Source organism: Trichomycterus rosablanca, chromosome 27, assembly GCF_030014385.1.
Source record: "Trichomycterus rosablanca isolate fTriRos1 chromosome 27, fTriRos1.hap1, whole genome shotgun sequence".
Lineage (NCBI taxonomy): Eukaryota > Metazoa > Chordata > Actinopteri > Siluriformes > Trichomycteridae > Trichomycterus > Trichomycterus rosablanca.
In genome coordinates, this window is record NC_086014.1 from 2,119,977 (window position 1) to 2,136,984 (window position 17,008).

Genomic DNA, 17,008 nt, shown 5'->3' on the forward strand with positions numbered 1-17,008 from the left:
TTTACTAACAGTTGATACTCATATAAAAGTCCATGAATGCTGGACAATGCTGTTCTTCTACTTGTACAAAACAAAAGCCTTCATTATTTAGTCGGGTTGTAATTAAGCAACACAGACAGCAACTTACTGTGCTGTGGTGTTTTAATTAGCTTATTTACTTTTTATAAAAGCTTTTCACGTCAAGAGCAGCATTTGGGTCACATCAAACCAATAAACTAAACAAAGCAACTCTGCAGTACCAGTAAAATAGAAATGCTAAAATTATACATTGTAGGGCAGTTGAAGCCTAGCAGTTAAGGTACTGGACCAGTAATCAGAAGGCCACTGGTTCAAGCCCCACCACTGCTAGGCTCGTCAAAACACAGACGAGAATTTTCGTATTTGAGACAGAACATGAAGCCTCGCACCATGACTGAATGTTCCAGGTTTACATTCAACTATTAAGGCTGTGCTGTGTATTATAACTTCTATTTATTCTATTATTCAGTTTATGAGTGTAATTTAATGACTGCAGGAATGTAGATTAAAAATGTCTGTGAAAAACAGTAAACGTTCCTAGAATTTTTGTCTTAGAATTTATAACAGGAACAAAAATATAACCCAAGCCCTGATTTTGTTTTGGATTCGTGAAGGTAAACACAATCACGTTTGTTTGTTTTTGGAACCATGATGGCTTCCTTTAGCTCCAAATTTAGTAGCACGGCGTCGCCCTGAACTGCAGCTTTAGTTCGGTCTCACTGTGAGATAAACGAAGGCCGAGCAGATGTGCTGTGTGCTGTCTGGATGGTGCGTGACTCACAGTTCCCAGCAGGCACTGAGACTCCTGGATGGCACCGTAGCAACCGAGGAATCCAACAAACATCATCACGGCGCCAACGGCGATCAGGATGTAGACACCTAGGGTGGAGAAAGAGAGCAGATTGTGACATATTAATAAAAGTCAGCTGTAATAATCATTAATCTGTTTTTTTTTATTCTTTCTTGAAACATCATCCACTTAATCTCTCTCTATCTGATCTCTGAGGATGTGATACTGCCATATGTCCACCAGGTATCAGTATGAGTTTATTTATTTATTAGGATTCATCAGTTCATGTTTATAATGTCAAACACAGTCATGAACAATTTAGTATCTCCAGTTCACCTCACTTGCACGTCTGTGGACTGTGGGAGGAAACCGGAGCTCCTGGAGGAAACCCACACAGACACGGGGAGAACATGCAAACTCCACACAGAAAGGACCCAGACTGCTCCACCTGAGAATCGAAACTTGGACCTTCTTGCTGTGAGGCGACAGTGCTACCCACCGAGCCACCGTGCCGCCCTTGTCAGTATGTGAGCAATATATGACTGAATTAAGCTCGGTACTTTTCAGATTACAGATTTGACTTTGTATTTTCTTTACTATAATTTATTCATGAAACTAACGAACAAGTCGTTATCAGTGTGTAACACAAGTGTGTTGGTAACAGAAGGAAAAGGAAAAGTCTTTCCACAATCTCAGAATGTGTTTACAGAGGCTCCACCGCGTCCTGGTGCTGTAACCACAGAAACCTGCCCGGGTGGAGGAGAGACGAGACGAGACGAGACGAGAGAGCAAAAGCTCTCCGCATTACACAACAGTGCAAACTTTTTCCACCTCTAAAGAGCAAAGGGGGGAAAAATCCACTGTACACGTGTTGTTTCATGTGACTGATCTTTACCCAAAATAATCTTCTTGCTCTTCGTCAACTTTTGCACCTCCATCCTGAACTAATGATCGTTTCACACAATGCTCACACTGGCATGTGGTCATTTCCTTCCTGTCTGTGTTCAAGTTTAACATAAATAAAAGTCAAGCAGGCTAAACTGAACTCTTACCTTTGTAATGTGTGTGACTTTTAATATAGTTCTTCGGCTGCATGTGTTAGAATGTAACAGGTTACTGTCAAGTTTTATGGCCCTAATGTTATTAATGAAGTGTAATTGTAAGAGTGTAATAATTATTATTTATAATTATATATTTTGAGTTTTTCAAACTTACTTTCAAGCGAAAGATCTTGTCCATGATTTTTACAGAGATCAACACAAACAATGCATCAATACTAAATATACTTAATAAAAATAGTGGCAATCTGGTCCCACGGTGGTTTACAAAATGTAACATAAAGCCTCCACAAGGGGGCGTTCGTGTACAAGTTTAATTCATGTAGTTCTTACCTTTTAGTGCTAATTTAACATGTACTCTGTGTCCACGGAATTGGTAGGGAGTTTTCCCAAACACAAGACTTCAACATCTTGGACATTTTGACTAACCAATTGCTGTAGGATTGCTAGGACGCCTCATAGTGCAAATTAACCAGTAAACGTGAGGCGCTTGAATGCTACAGCAATGAAAAATGTTAAATTGCTAAACACAAATTTTAAAGTTTGAATGTCACAGCAAATTGCATATTACATGGGAAGAAGGCTCATTTCACTTATCATTTAGGAAAATTATTAATATATTAAGGAAAATTCCTCCTGGTGATTAGAAAGTATCCATCACCTTCACAGATCTTTATTTTTACAGTAAATTTTTATTATTTTGTTGTGCTATGTTCTTTTCTCAGTACAAAAAACATGTTGAAATTATTGTCTGTGGTAACTGGCTACTTGCTACAAATGCAGCACATGCAGATCAGGTTAAATGAAGCTATCGGTCAGTATACACAGATTTATGCTTCACACATTTAGATAAATGGCTGGTATCGGTTCCTTCTGCACAAAAGTACCATATTTTTATTTAGTTCTCTTCAGGCCCATCAGTCTCTGCTTCTCTAAAAATGTTATTTCTCATTTTCAAAACCTAATAAATCACGTCCTGACAGCCCTCATTTTCTGTGGCATTTTTAACTGGAATGGGTGGGCAGTAAAGGGCAGGAGATGATCAGACATCTTTACGTTGCCCTGGCTAACAGTAAGTCATTTCCAGCGCTTAATTAAATTCTGGATTCCTGGGTTTGAAATGTCTGCAGAAGCTCTCGATGGCAGATGATGGCTCTCCATGCATGAAGCCATTAAAGAAATTGATGGATGGAAAGACAGAGAGAGATTAATTGGGATGTATAGTTGGTCTAGAAAATGGCCAGCAGCCAAAAGCTTCCCGAGATACACAGCATGACTAGAATACTGATAAGCTGCTCTGGACAATGCAGACCAATCACTTTATTCTGTCCTCCACGTCTGGCTCCCAGCTCTTTTCTGCTTCGAGTTAAGTCAGTCTCACTGTTTTTCCCTCTCAGTGGTTGTTTACTGTTTAACCGAGCGACCTGGAACTGTTTTACTTAAATACATTCAGATGTGAGAAATTACTCAGTAACGTTGTACACGAACGCCCCCTTGTGGAGGTGTTATGTTACATCTTGTAAACCACAGTGGGACCAGATTGTAATCACTTTTATTAATGAATTATATTTCGTTTTGTGTTTGGTTTTGATGCTTTGTTTGTGTTGCCTGGGTCGTGGTTAAAATCATGGACAAGATCTGGGTCACTTAAAAAAAGTTTGAAAAACCCTGTACTAGTGTGCTTTAGTCTCTGGGAAAAAAACACACTTGAGTGTAAAACGGTGACGCCCAGCCCCCTACTCCGTCCGGCCTTGCACATTCTACTCAGTGTGTGTGTGTGTGTGTGGTGGGGGGGATGGGGCTCGGCTAAGTGTGTTAGCGCAAAGAAAGTCGTCCTGCCAAATGCAGCTGCTACTGTGGTTCAATTCACAGAGGAGATGACCGGCCCCGGGGCCCCGAGCCATAACGAGATAAAGATACAAGATGGGGAAAAAAAATGATCACAACACTCATTCATTTATAACTCTTATAAAACAACAAGACTGTTCAATTAGCCGAAGAGAGAGAGAGAGAATGAGAGAGAGAGAATGAGAGAGAGAGAGAGAGAGAGAGAGAGAGAGAGAGTCACAGAGGGAGACCAGGGTGTGGCATGTAGAAGAAAGACTGAGGGAAAATAAGCCGTGGAAAATAAAAGAGCAGCAAAACAAAATCCCTAAAATCCAGTAAGAATAAAAGATGACACGATGGCGGAAAAGCAGCAGAGAAAGAAAGTAAACGAGAGGCGAAACGAGAAGTGCAGAAAGTGAGAAAAGTGAAACTAGGTGCCTAAAAGAGAAAAAGGGGAAGTAGGAACAGACAGCACACACTCCACAGACGTTAAACACAAACAGATGTGCCGAAGCTCGACCTCAGTGGAAAGTGATGTGAAGCAGAGAACGAGGAGGGGTGGAAACAGGGGCCATCGAGGGAGCTCCGAGGAATTTTTTCCTTCCACCAAAAGTTCTGGGTTTTTTCTTTGCTTTTTCATTTTAGCTCTCTACAGCGATACATCGCGATAAAGCTTGTTAGCTACGTTAGAACCTACAGCCAAGAGGTCTCAAATAACAACGACCAGCAGAAAGCAGAAGAACCAGTGGTACCGAAAGTTCAGTGATGTTTAACAGTACACTGTTATAGTGTAGAAACGTTCCACAACTCCACAACTGTTCTTGTTCTGGCTAGAGATGTTGTGGTCAGTCGTGCTTGTTAAGTGGAACTAAGAGTGACAATTCAGTTGCAAAGCTGCAGCCCACTGTGCACAAACCTCAGATCAATGTCAAGCTTCATAGTGGTGCAAAGAACACCCTAGGTGGACTGCAGCAGAAACACATTTCAGATTGGCACTTTTATATGATCAATTAAGTTGATCCAAAATCTTCAAAAGTATGTGGACACCACTCGTAAGTACTAAGTTCAGGTGTTATAGTAAACTGAAACGTAGTAATTGGAAATCAGCTCAATGTTTTGACTAATCGGCCACAAATTCCAATAGACCCACTTAATAAATCTTTTTTAATGCCTGTGGTTTTGGATTTGGATTGGATTCCAACAGGCTCTTGGCAAGGTGTAAAATGCATTTTATAGAAAATTCTGGACGTGTTCTATGCTCGAAGCAAAGCCTGAATAAATGATTTGTTATAGCTGCAAAGAGCCCCGACCTCAAACCTCTTCTGTACATTCTGGATGAATTGGAAGCCTGACTATGAAAAAGGCCAACTCTGCTAAAGAATAATATAGAATGCCTTTTATTTATCATATACACATGTGCACGTGTGCCGCCACTGTACGGCGCCCCTGGAGCTGAGAGGGTTAAGGACCTTGCTCAAGGGCCCAACAGTGGCAGCGAACTCTCAACCTTTTGATAGTCCAAAGCTCTACCCACTACGCTACCACTGTCATTCTTGTTGCTGCATGGTTGTGAATTCTTGTCTATTTATTTATTTATTTATTTATTTTAAATCCTGATGGAAAAGGCATGTCTCGACCTATTCTGTATGTCTGATAATTTGAAGTGTTGAGCCGGGCTGTAAATTATGTTAAAATGATGTAAGCCTCAGTATTTTACACCAGCATGCTTCCTGCTGTATATTACAACAACTGCAAACACAGCCCACTTAAAAATAGTTCCCATTTGAAACCCAGACTGCTTCCTTTTCCTGCTCAGAGATGCCCACGATTGTAAACCCTGACCTTGCTGGGTACTATTTTGCCACAATTAGACGTATTTCCTGTTCACTTGATCACATCTGTCTCTGTGGCCTCCACTGTTTAAAGCTCATCTAGCTGCTAATGTAATGCATAGGGGTGTTTTCTTCCCATTTGGGTCTTTTAAAATTAAAATTAGGCTGGTACCTGATACGTCACATATTAGTCCTCGTTGTGAGGGACAAACGTTCATGTAATTTCGGTGTGGGTATTTCTCTTGCTTCAAGTGGGGCAGGAAGTTGTAAATAAAGTCAGTGAGAGGAACTGACGTCCATGTACAAGAATTTAAGGAGGGTGTGTTCTGCTAACTAGAAGTTCATTTCTCTTACAGATGATAATAACATAAAATTCTCAGCTCAACTCCCCGATGAACAAACATCAAAGCAGACACACAAAAATGCCAGTACAAAACTGATTTTACTGCATTTAATATTGTTTTCATATTGGTAATGGTTCCACATCGGAATGCACACTGTCAGATTCTCTTAACCATTAATTGTCACCAGTTAATTATCAAACGAAAAGTTTATGGCACCCTGTTAACATCTAAAAACACATCAGAGTTTCAGGGAAGAGACCCCATCTGACCTTCACACCCTTAATCAATCCATCCATCCATCCATCCATCCATCTACCTATGTCTCTCTCTCTCTCAAAATATTCAGCCAATGCAACTGTTTGGTCTTCAAATCAATAAAACTGCTCCATTTACTGAAATCTGTTTACTAAGCAGATAATTCAGTCTTATTTGGGAGATCTCCAGCAGGTGTGGTGTTTTAGCCGGCATGGCAGACGGCCACAAAGATATTTTCCCTTCACTACTGTAGGAAGTAAGATTTTATACCCAGTTCTCTTCTGAGACCCAGTAACGGTAACAACCTGCACACCCAGTCTAGATACGGGTGTAATTAGGACTACAGGATAATGGTTGAAACATCATTACCATTTTATGGTAATATTTTAGTGACTGTGATACACTGCAGGCAGACAGTTTACAACCAACATAGCTTTATAGCCAAACTCTGGAGTCACCGCAGCCTAAAATGTGTTTAAAAGGAACACTCTGCATCACTCTGATGGCCAACACACACAAAAGTGCTCATTAAATAAAGAGGGTGGGGTAAATGTATCTTACTATCAATGGGAAACCTGAGCCTGAGAGAATGCACACAAATGCTTCAGTCTGGCCGGGATAGATGAGAGGTAGACACGGCGCTCCTGGTTCTCAGCCCTGGACTCGAGAAGCTCGGTTCGGACAAATACAGCATAGAGAAGGCCAGCAGAATTACAAGTAGTCCTGTATGAAACTACTGGCTAAAAAAAGTAGAGCTTTCGGGCTATCTATCAAAAGGTTGAGAGTTTGAATCCCAGCTCTGCCATGCAGCCACTGTTGGGTCCTTGAGTAAGGCCCTTAACCCTCTCAGCTCCAGGGACACCGTACCATGGCTGACCCTGATGAAGCCAGGCGGCACCCTGGTTCCGACAGGTTGCTACAGAGTACACTAAGTACCACTACTGTCTGAGAACTGCACCCTTTCAGAAAGTCGTCAAATTTCCGTCCTGCTGAAGCTGCCGGTTAACAGTAAGCACCATTAGTTTGGTGTATGCCAGGAAAATACCCCCATGCACCAAGAGTGATTCATGAAGAAACCACGGCCAAATTTGATGTGGAAATACTTGATAAGCTTACACAGAGCACACTGTCCTGAAACCACCGAACAAACCAAAAAATATTGTGCTGATAGTGTTTCATTTAATAAATATGAGTAGGGAGGAGCAACAGATGGAGCACAGTCAGTAATTGTATACCTATATAGAGCATCGATCTGGTAACTGCGGCTCAAAAAATGGCCAATACATGTATGTTTGAGGCAGATGTTTCTAATAAAGTGCTCAGGGAGCGCAAGTCTAATCAAAGCTGACGTTTTTAATTCAACGCGACTGAACTTTAAGATTTGCTCTTGGATATTAAGGCAAGTTTGGTGCCTGCGAGGCCTTAAATGCTTCCAGTCTCCGGGGACGAGATAAGTGCTCACCTACAACCATGAATAAATAACCTACATCAACATAACTGGCTTACTGAGCAGCTGGATCAATTCTATTTGGTCGTCCTCCAACAGGTGAAATCTTTCTGCCTGCTTGGCCGGTGGCCACATGATCACTTCTCCCTTCGCTACCTTTAAAACTCGGCTCGACGATGCATACTAAAGTCTCTTAATAGGACGCCACTAAAACCAAAAAACAACCAAAAAAATCACAATGACATGCCACTTAGATTGCTAGGATACGACTTGATTGAGTGTTAGATAATGATGAAGGGAGCTTGGGTGGTATAGTGGTAAGTTACTGTTTTAAACCAGACATGCTATCGAACGGTCGGGCCTTTAACACAGACATGATTGGCATAACCCTGACTAGGTTAAAGTGGTGGTAAAACATGAAAATTAATATAAAAAAGAATAGATACAAATATTCATATACTAATTATACATTATATTATTTAATTGTAATTAATTATATTAATTATTTTCATCAATTTAAATAATTATAAGTCTGAACACAGGCAAAATGCATATTTTCAATAAATTTGAATACATTTTTCAACATTTTATTTCATTTAAATATTAATGAATAACATCTATGTGTTTTCCACTATTTGTGATGCAATATGTATGTGTGTGTATTTTATTAAACATATAGTTATAGTTAGTGATATTTCCTGAGTGTCCAGACTTTAGGGACACCCTGTATAGTGGGCAAAGGCATAAAGGCAAACATAAATATTAATAAAACCGAAACAGATGAAATATAAAAATGCACTCAGCATCCAGTTTAAAGAGATTTGTGTGTTCCTATTATGAGACTTTAGAAAATCTTTACATCATGTAAACTCTGAGCATTTTCGCATTTTGATTGTTATGCAAAAATCTGGGACATTTTGTGGCTGCAGTTAGACAGCAAACATCACTGTATGAGTGTACGTGGGAAATGACTAATGCAATATGCAAGACTCATTTTGTTGACGTCTGTGTTGGATTTCCCCAGGCTGGGGTTTTCTTTTGGTTTTTTATAACCATTTTTTTTTAAATCTGAGATTCTTTTTTTCTAACCTTAAAACAAAAGGCTAAACGTCACCCATGGAGAAGTTTGTTACTCCTAAAGTACAGATTCATTTGATTTAATGCTTTTATTAATGTTTTATTAATATACGTGGGTTTGGACTCGGTAAAGATGATAACAAAGGTCTGGGTTTCTGAATAATAATTAATAAAACAAAACAGGAACTACCGAGCTGTGATTCTACATGTTGCTCAATCTTATAGTCACGCATGAATAAACCAAGCCATTAAAACAAGTCCACTGTACGTCCAAGGAGCTTCTGGCCATGAAGGTTAAATACTTAGAAATAACTACAGGTCCACAGTCCTGTTTGCATTTTCTGCATTTAGCGGACGCTTTTATCCAAATCGACATACAGTACTGTGACAGTATATTATCTAAGCAATTGAGGGTTAAGGGCCTTGCTCAAGTGACCAAGAGTGGCGACCTAACAGTGGTGAGGCTTGAACCAATGACCTTTTGATTACTAGTCCAGTACCCTAACCGCTAGAGTACAACTAGGCTATAACTGCCTTGTTTAAGATGAAGCACCTATATGATGCTACTGCACTTATTTATCTTCTTTATTGCTAAATAAAGGGGGGGGGGGGGGTCGGATACAACTAGTTTGGGAGAAATTTGGGGAAAAACTGCATAAATAGGAAAAAGAGAATTGCTGAACTGTAGAAACATGTATGTTGGATGTCTTGTTAAGTGAAGACAGCATATTAACCGGGTGTTCCTAATTATTCGGCTCATGAGTGCATAACTACAAGTTCTATATGATGGCAACATAAAATGCAATCAATAAAAAAAGAACTGCAATTTATGACGTGTTCTTAAATATTTAAAAGCAAGAAATTCAAAGATTTATGAATGAAGACGTGCTTCCATTATTGACTGCGGTGAAATTCACGGCTAATGTGTAAGGAGCCCATTAGCCTGATGCATGAATTTGCCAAAAAGCTCTTGCCGATGCCGGACCGATGCATTAACAAAGCACGAGCACTCAGGTAATTCGGTTTCTACGGATACATCACTCTTCTTCCATTAACGCTAATTTAGTCACCCCAACCCTGCTTGATGCCGCTAGCACTCTGCTCTGTGGATCCTCTTAGCAAGACTGACCGCAAAACTGATAAAATCTCTGTATCCAGGGCACGGGTACAAAGACGTTGTTTCGTTCACTCGGTCTTCACTTCGCCGTTACTTTACGTGTTATGGACCGACAAAGTGCATCTGCTTTGCTTTAGCCTGATTCATGTCAGTATAGATTAGAGATCTTAGTGGGAATAATGACAGGGTGGGAGTGAACGCCAACATGACCAGCATAATCCAATAAATCTACTGTGCTGGCACAGTCCATGCCCATTTAGCTCAGACCCAACCAGAACTGAAGGTGGTTTCGTATCTATTGTCAATGAGTTGGTTTTAACTCTTATTTAGTGACAATTTTGAGCAACCAGTTTGCCCACTGGTAAGCATTTATATCGGATCTAAGATTCAAACTCAAATCTCTAGGACTGCGGCGCTCGGAGGCACTAACACTACATTCGGCACTATAGTGTTGCCCAACAGCATGGTCTGTAACGCTGTCGGCAACAGTAAATACTACATCTGATGTGTACATATATAACTGGGATGTGAATTATTGGGTTAGATATATTTTTTGGTTGGTTGGGGCAATGGGGTGTAACTCACACTAGCCCACTACTGCTGAGATCCAGGGTTCAGCTCTCAGTGGTGCTATCGGCCAGTCGTGCATCTACACGGACATGATGAGGAGCGTACTGGTAGGTAGCCAAACAGCCTCGCCAGTTGTACGTGCACTTGTCAGTGCGCTCCCAGTGACCGTCCCAGTGACCATCCAAATCCTGGATACAATATGAAGGGTTGCGTCAGGAAGGGCATCCAAATCAGTGTCGCCAAATCAGATATGTGGACCAGAATTACCCACTCTGACGACCCCCCAAAAATACATGAGCAGCCAAAAAGTACAATGAGAAGTTTGTTCTGTTTTGAAAAACCATGAACACTTGAGATAAGTTTCAGATGCCTCTTAGGGGCAATTCTGATTAAATATAACCACCATCACAATGAGTTAGTTCGGTTTGTTCTGAACTCACACATGCTTTTGTCATCATGAGGCATGTTCTCACCTGCAGCCATTGTATGAACAACAGGCTGGATATCCTGATTAAAAAAACATTCAGATCATCACGGGTTCCTCTGGCTTACATCCAGCTTATGTCATGAACCATCTCTAACTCAATGAGGGGAATGTTTTGTACAGCCATGCTAGACTAACATTGCCATGATCATGGAGGCTGTTTATGGACTTACAGGTTCTTCTTATCTTCTAGGAAAACTCTTGTAGCTTTTGTACACAAGTCTACGTCCATGAAGACATGGTCTGGTGAATTTGGTGTAAAGAAACTACAAGAGCTCTGACCAACTCTACTGAACACATTAGAATGAACTGGAATGTTGACTGCGAGTCAGGCCAGTGTCTGACATCACAACTGATCTTCTGACTGAATGTAAATTGTTATCAAGGGGTGTATACAACTGCCAATACCAACTGCCACTGTTGGGGCCCCTAAGCATGGCCCTTAATCTTCAACTGCTTTTACAATTTGCAAGTGCCTCTGGATAAAAGCATCTGCTAAAATGCCAAAATATAAATGTAAGTTGTTGTTGAGAAAGAGACCCAACCCTAAAGAATGTTTGCACTGGATTCGAGTTCAGATGAAAGCGTCTGCTAAATACCGTAAATGTTTACGTAACCGCTGAGCTACCGCCGCCAACTGTAACATGAACACTACCTTAGTAGGAATCAGTTGGCGTTTCCTGGAACATTAGCCCTGCTTCATACACATTTTCCCCCGTTTGATCAGTAAACAATACTTTTAAAACATTGATCAGCTTTGCACGGCATCTTCTGCAATAAAAACTACAGAATTACTTAACACGGGTCGTTATTGCTAATGTTTTTATACTTGTGTAATCAGTTTACGTGGTGAAATGAGGGTTTTTGAAACGCAGATGATTCAGTTATTCAGACAGACTATCGGATCTGCCCTGCTCACCCACGAGTGCAGACTTGGCGACGTTCCTGCGCTGGAGCCACATCGCAGGCGGAGATGAGCGTGTTGATCTCTTGAGCGTGTGCTTAAGGATTTCCCTAAAATCCAGAGAGGATGACTAATTTCTTTCAACTGATCCACACCCTCATAGATCCCGCTAATATACGAGACAAAATCAGCCTCTAGTCTGCTGGGTGGGAAAGACCAGACTAGATGGTGGGGTTGCCAATGCTGTGTAAGGACCTTGGTTGCCTAGGGCGTCTGTACAGAAGTGGAGGAGCGCAGAAATCAGGGTGTGTCTCTCCGTACACAAACCCGACCTCACACACAAATCCACCAAAGTATAGGAAAATAAGTGGCAACTTGGCAGTGGTGGGGTTTGAAACAGGGACTTCGGATTACTAACCCACTATATTTTAACCACTGCACCTTTAATTGGGAAATAATAAAGGAAACAGAATAAAAAAAGACAAGTTATTATACACTATACGGTCAAAAGTATCTGGACACCTCTTCCGATTAATAAGTTCTAAGTTCTGGTGCTTCAACCACCTTCATATCAAGCGTATTAAATCAATCAATCCCGATTGGCTGCACTGAGCTAGAACGATTCCTTTACTGAGCCAAAAAGCCTTCAGTTGTCTTTTATTTAAGAATCCTACATTAGCTGGTGGGATCACACTGTTGGCTGCACGTCCACAGACTGCTAGCGAATTGCCGTCCTGATCCTTGGCATAACAGTGTTACTGTACCGGTCCTGTGGGATCAAAACACAGACGCTCAGCTGTGCTATCTAACTGGCTGGTCAGCCAACAAACACATCTGGTAGTCTGAGAGACAGAGGTCGACAGGAATGAGCAGATTCACCATCTACAAATGTGAAATGGCTTTATGTGAGACTCCACCTCTGCCAGGCGATTAGGAGCTTGTCAAAGAGGGCAGGTGATAGTCTGATACTCTTCTCAGTCAGGTCGATGGTGGTGCAACTGGTGAGAGAAGTTCTAGCTCTTGTGGCATGATATTTCTGGAAGTACAAACTTGTTTCCAGAATAGCTTTGTACGGTATTTAAACCGCATTCCTGTCAATTTCCACCCTGCATTAGTAATTGTACTCTCAGTCTGTGATCCCAGCTGTTCCCAAAAATCAGCACAGCCACCCGCAGAGTTTTACAATGTCCACTCTGTCCATCTGACCCATGTATGGCCCCTAAAGGCTAGGAGGTCAAGGCCCGGTTAAAGTATTGCATAGATACTGAGGCTGTGGTTTTGCTCCTGGTTTATCACTTAGGCCACATGTGTGGTTCAATTCAGTGGTAAAATTTCTGCGACACGTTTTTTTGGGCTTGCAACCCACCCAAGGGTCACGATCCAGTGTTTAAAGAAACCCTGCTTTACTAAAAGTGACATCCACTCCTGCTAAAACTGAAGTAACATGTGGGTGAAGTTGTGAACACATTTAGAAAAAGACTCCACACAAACAGCGATCACATTTCTGACATAACTTAGACGTTTGGGACAAACTTTGGACCATCTACTACAGAATTTTCCCCTTTTTCCCATTTTCCAAACCCCCAGTAAAGCCTAAAAGTTTTCAACTCCCCCTTTATGCAAACAGAGTTGGACAAAAAAGTCCCCTATAAGAATGGACACAATAAAGAGAGACATTCAGTTTTCAGCTGAGCCTTTTTATCCCCTAATAAAGAGAAGGAGCTGTGAAGAGGGAGCACAGAGAAGCTCTGTGCTAAAAAGCTCTCAGTCAGTCACTCTTCTGTCACCACTAACATGCTCCCACAGAGACCAGGCTAAAATTTACGAGCCTTGGTTTTGCATTTGGACAAGAGTGAAGACGAAAGTTCTCCGAGTGGCAGGAAATGTAATCATGACGGAAAATTTCTAAATGTCTGCCAAGATCTTTCTGAAGCAACAGAGAAAAAAGACAGAATGTAGGAGAGAAACAAAGTAAATTAAAGTGTCTCAGATTATTTACATTTCATACATTTTTTATGAAATACACAATCAACTAAAACATTAGCACCACCTCCATTTGCATGTTACAGCCAAAAATAGATAGAAGGATAGATGGATGGATGGATCGATAGATGGCTGGACGGACGGACAGACAGACAGATATTCTCATAAACAGTAAATACATATATAAAACAAGTATAAAAATAAATCATCAAGCCACAAACCGGTGACAGGTTTAGTACATGAATGATATGGGGTCTGATATTGAGCCCCACTGTGGCTCAGATTGCAGATTTTAATCCTGGTAATGAGTTGATTGTGTCACAGACCAGTCAAAATGCCCACGCTTCCATCTACACCGTTTAATGTTAATGAATTATTGTGTAGGAAAAACAATAATGCACAGTATCTTAGTATAAACATTAAACTATATTAAAGCTGATGGATGGTTTAGTTGTAAACATGGTTGCACATTTATCCGTTTCTCTGATCTTTTTGGCGTCTATTCGTCAGGTTTTACTGCTCGTTGTATAGTCTCTAAACTAGCACTCACCTACTACTTACCTACCTTCCACTCATCTGCCATCATTTTCAGAAGACTGTCCATGCAGCACACAGCACACTTTCACATCTGAAGCGTCTTTTGAAACGTTTGAGAGACCGAGACGGAAATCATGTTTTCATTTACACAACTACACTGTGTTACAGACAATTTGCAACAGTTTAGCACAGCCCATGTTTGCAACAACATTTCGTGGTTTGTATGTGTTACATTGCCCTCATAATGACCTTTCGTTACAGGGGGCCTTCAGAAAGCATTCTAAGAACAGTTACAGCGTATTAAAGCCTCAGTTTTCAGTAGTGGATGTCTGAACACTAATGCATCAAATTAATGTACCATGATCACAAACACAGCTCAAAAGTGGCGGCCATGGCAGTAAAGGTAATTATTAAGACAGATCCGAGCACTATATTTTATAATTAAGTCCAGTGTAATACGCAATTTGCTGTGAAGTTCAAACTTTAAGGTTTGTGTTTAGCGATTTAACATTTTTCATTTCATTCAAGTAACGTTCAAGTGTCTCACGTTTACTGGTTAATCTGCACTATGAGGCGTCCTAGCAATCCTAGAGCAATTCAGATTCCACACTGCTGATTTTATGCAAGACCAGTAACTAGAACACATCTGCTCACGCCTGTCTAAGATAAACGGAAAATTCCATTGAGAGGAACTCGATTCAATTCTTATTATTAACAGCACGTCAAAATATGAATTCGCTTACTGATGTAGAATGTGCTTGGTGCTGCTTTGTCCTCAAACTTCAGTTCCAGCAGACTGCTGGTCTTCTGATCGTGACGGAGCCAGAGAGACACGCCCAAAATCACGCATCCTGCCAGCTAGATGGAGAGAAATAAAGAAACAGCACATTTAACAACATCCTGAATGACCACAGTACTGAACATCAGTCCAATAAACGTTTCAGGTGTTAATTCATAAAAATAGCAAGTAAAATATCAGAAGTAACAAACGTTATATAAACTTTCCCTAGGCAATGAGAATAAAATATGGGGGCGCTCAGGTGGCGCGGCGGTGTAACACGCTAACACACCACGGGACGGGACAGGGTTTCTTCCTACTGGCCTTTGCGCAGGTTGGGGGGTTACATGGAGCTAAGCGTGACTCTCCATACACGATACAGCTCTGTGTAGGAACCCAACACTGGCAGGTGATAAAAAGTGGCCGCAGATTGGACACGTGTTAAAGAGAAGTGTGGTGAGCCGACTGTCCTTGATCAGATTGGGTTGTACAAGAAGCAGCGGATTCATAATCGGGAATTAGAAATGACTAGATTAGGAGATAAAGAGGGAAAATCCGGTGCCCAGTTTTCACAAACATGAGCAGCTGCAATCAACTGATAAATAAATTCATTATATTAAAAAAATGGTACAAATGTTTTGTCTAGATGATCTGTTTAACCCGATTACTGGGCACAAATCCAGGAATCCTTTCCTCAAGATCCAAATTGAATCTTAATCAGATTTAGATCGTTAAAGCATGATGTACACGACCATTTAAATAATCAGGTTACTATGGGAACCAATGCTTAACCAGATTAGCATGCATGGAAGCAAATGGTATATATTTATGGTATATTCTTAATGTTTTAAAGAACGTAAATCTTCCCTATCCACTCATTTATACAGATTGTTCTGTCTGTAAACTGTGTGCTAAGCTTTATAGCCTAAACAGTGAATATATTGGACTTATTTAGATATTAAAAAAGAATCATGACCAAAAGACGAGAACTCATTTCAAGGAAGTTTCAGAAATATGACCGGTCAGCGTGAGTTTTGACTACGAGCACGGTCAAAGTTCAAAGTTCAGCCCTACATCTACCTAGAGAAGGAAACCCACACAAGACCTGCTTCTTCCTTCATTTAGAGAAACTGCTGTGTTTGTAATTTTGTCAGCAAGTTTGACTGACCCACTGGTCTCCTCATTCTTATCTCTGTTTTCCTTCTGGTACTGGGTTACTGTCTTCCCTCTCATCCCCGGAAAACTGAAATAAACATTTCTACAAGAAAAAAAAACACACACATCCGGTAAAACCTCTCGGCTTTTCTGCAGTCTAAACTCTGGATTGTTTTAGGAATGAGGGAAGACATTCTGGGAATTCTGTGATCTTCAGTTCGGCTCGGAGAACCACCAAGCCACCAAAGCTTTGGGGGGAAAGAAAGGTCAGACGCTCACATCCTGACCATCTGAAATTATTACCATGGTGAGTTGTATTTTGTGGGCAGAGGTTGGTAGAAGGGGGAAAGGGGGCCTCTCGTTTCCGAGTAAATCACTATCGAATGGAAGCGTGGGCCGAGAGCCGCTGGGGCAGCTGGACCTCGTCACGAGAGTACAGACGGTCGAAAGGAATGCGGGACACAAATAAAAAGAGATGGGACGCAACCCAGAGCCCAGCAGGGTTTGTATTAACAAGTGACCGGAGAGCCAAATCCACCACTAATGGAGGAGAACCAGGATTGGAAGCTGGATTGGAGTTATAGCAGGAATTCTGGGACAATAAGAGCTCAAACTATTTTAAACAATATTCCCTCACACTTTTAACCACCCTACCCTTTGAAATATCTAACAAAACACAGTCATCGACCCCCTGTTCGCCCTTCACAGACCCCAGCTTTACATCTGTGACCAGCTGGAGAAGGAAATTTACCCACCCACACGTAAAATTCAGAAGGATTTTTTCCCCACTCACAGTGCTGTTCTCCCACAGTATTGAAAATTTACTGAAACA

General features: G+C 41.1%; 1 protein-coding gene across 1 annotated transcript in view; it reads right to left on the reverse strand.

Moving 5' to 3' along the window:
• The window catches only part of cd81a (CD81 molecule a), a 36,873-nt gene that overhangs the window by 7,747 nt on the left and 12,118 nt on the right, over positions 1–17,008 (reverse strand). The window contains exons 2-3 of the mRNA XM_062989721.1: positions 14,987–15,101; positions 800–897 (exon numbers count right to left, since the gene is read on the reverse strand). Of these exons, the coding sequence (XP_062845791.1) occupies positions 800–897; positions 14,987–15,101 (213 nt within the window). The remainder of the gene's footprint in view (positions 1–799; positions 898–14,986; positions 15,102–17,008) is intronic.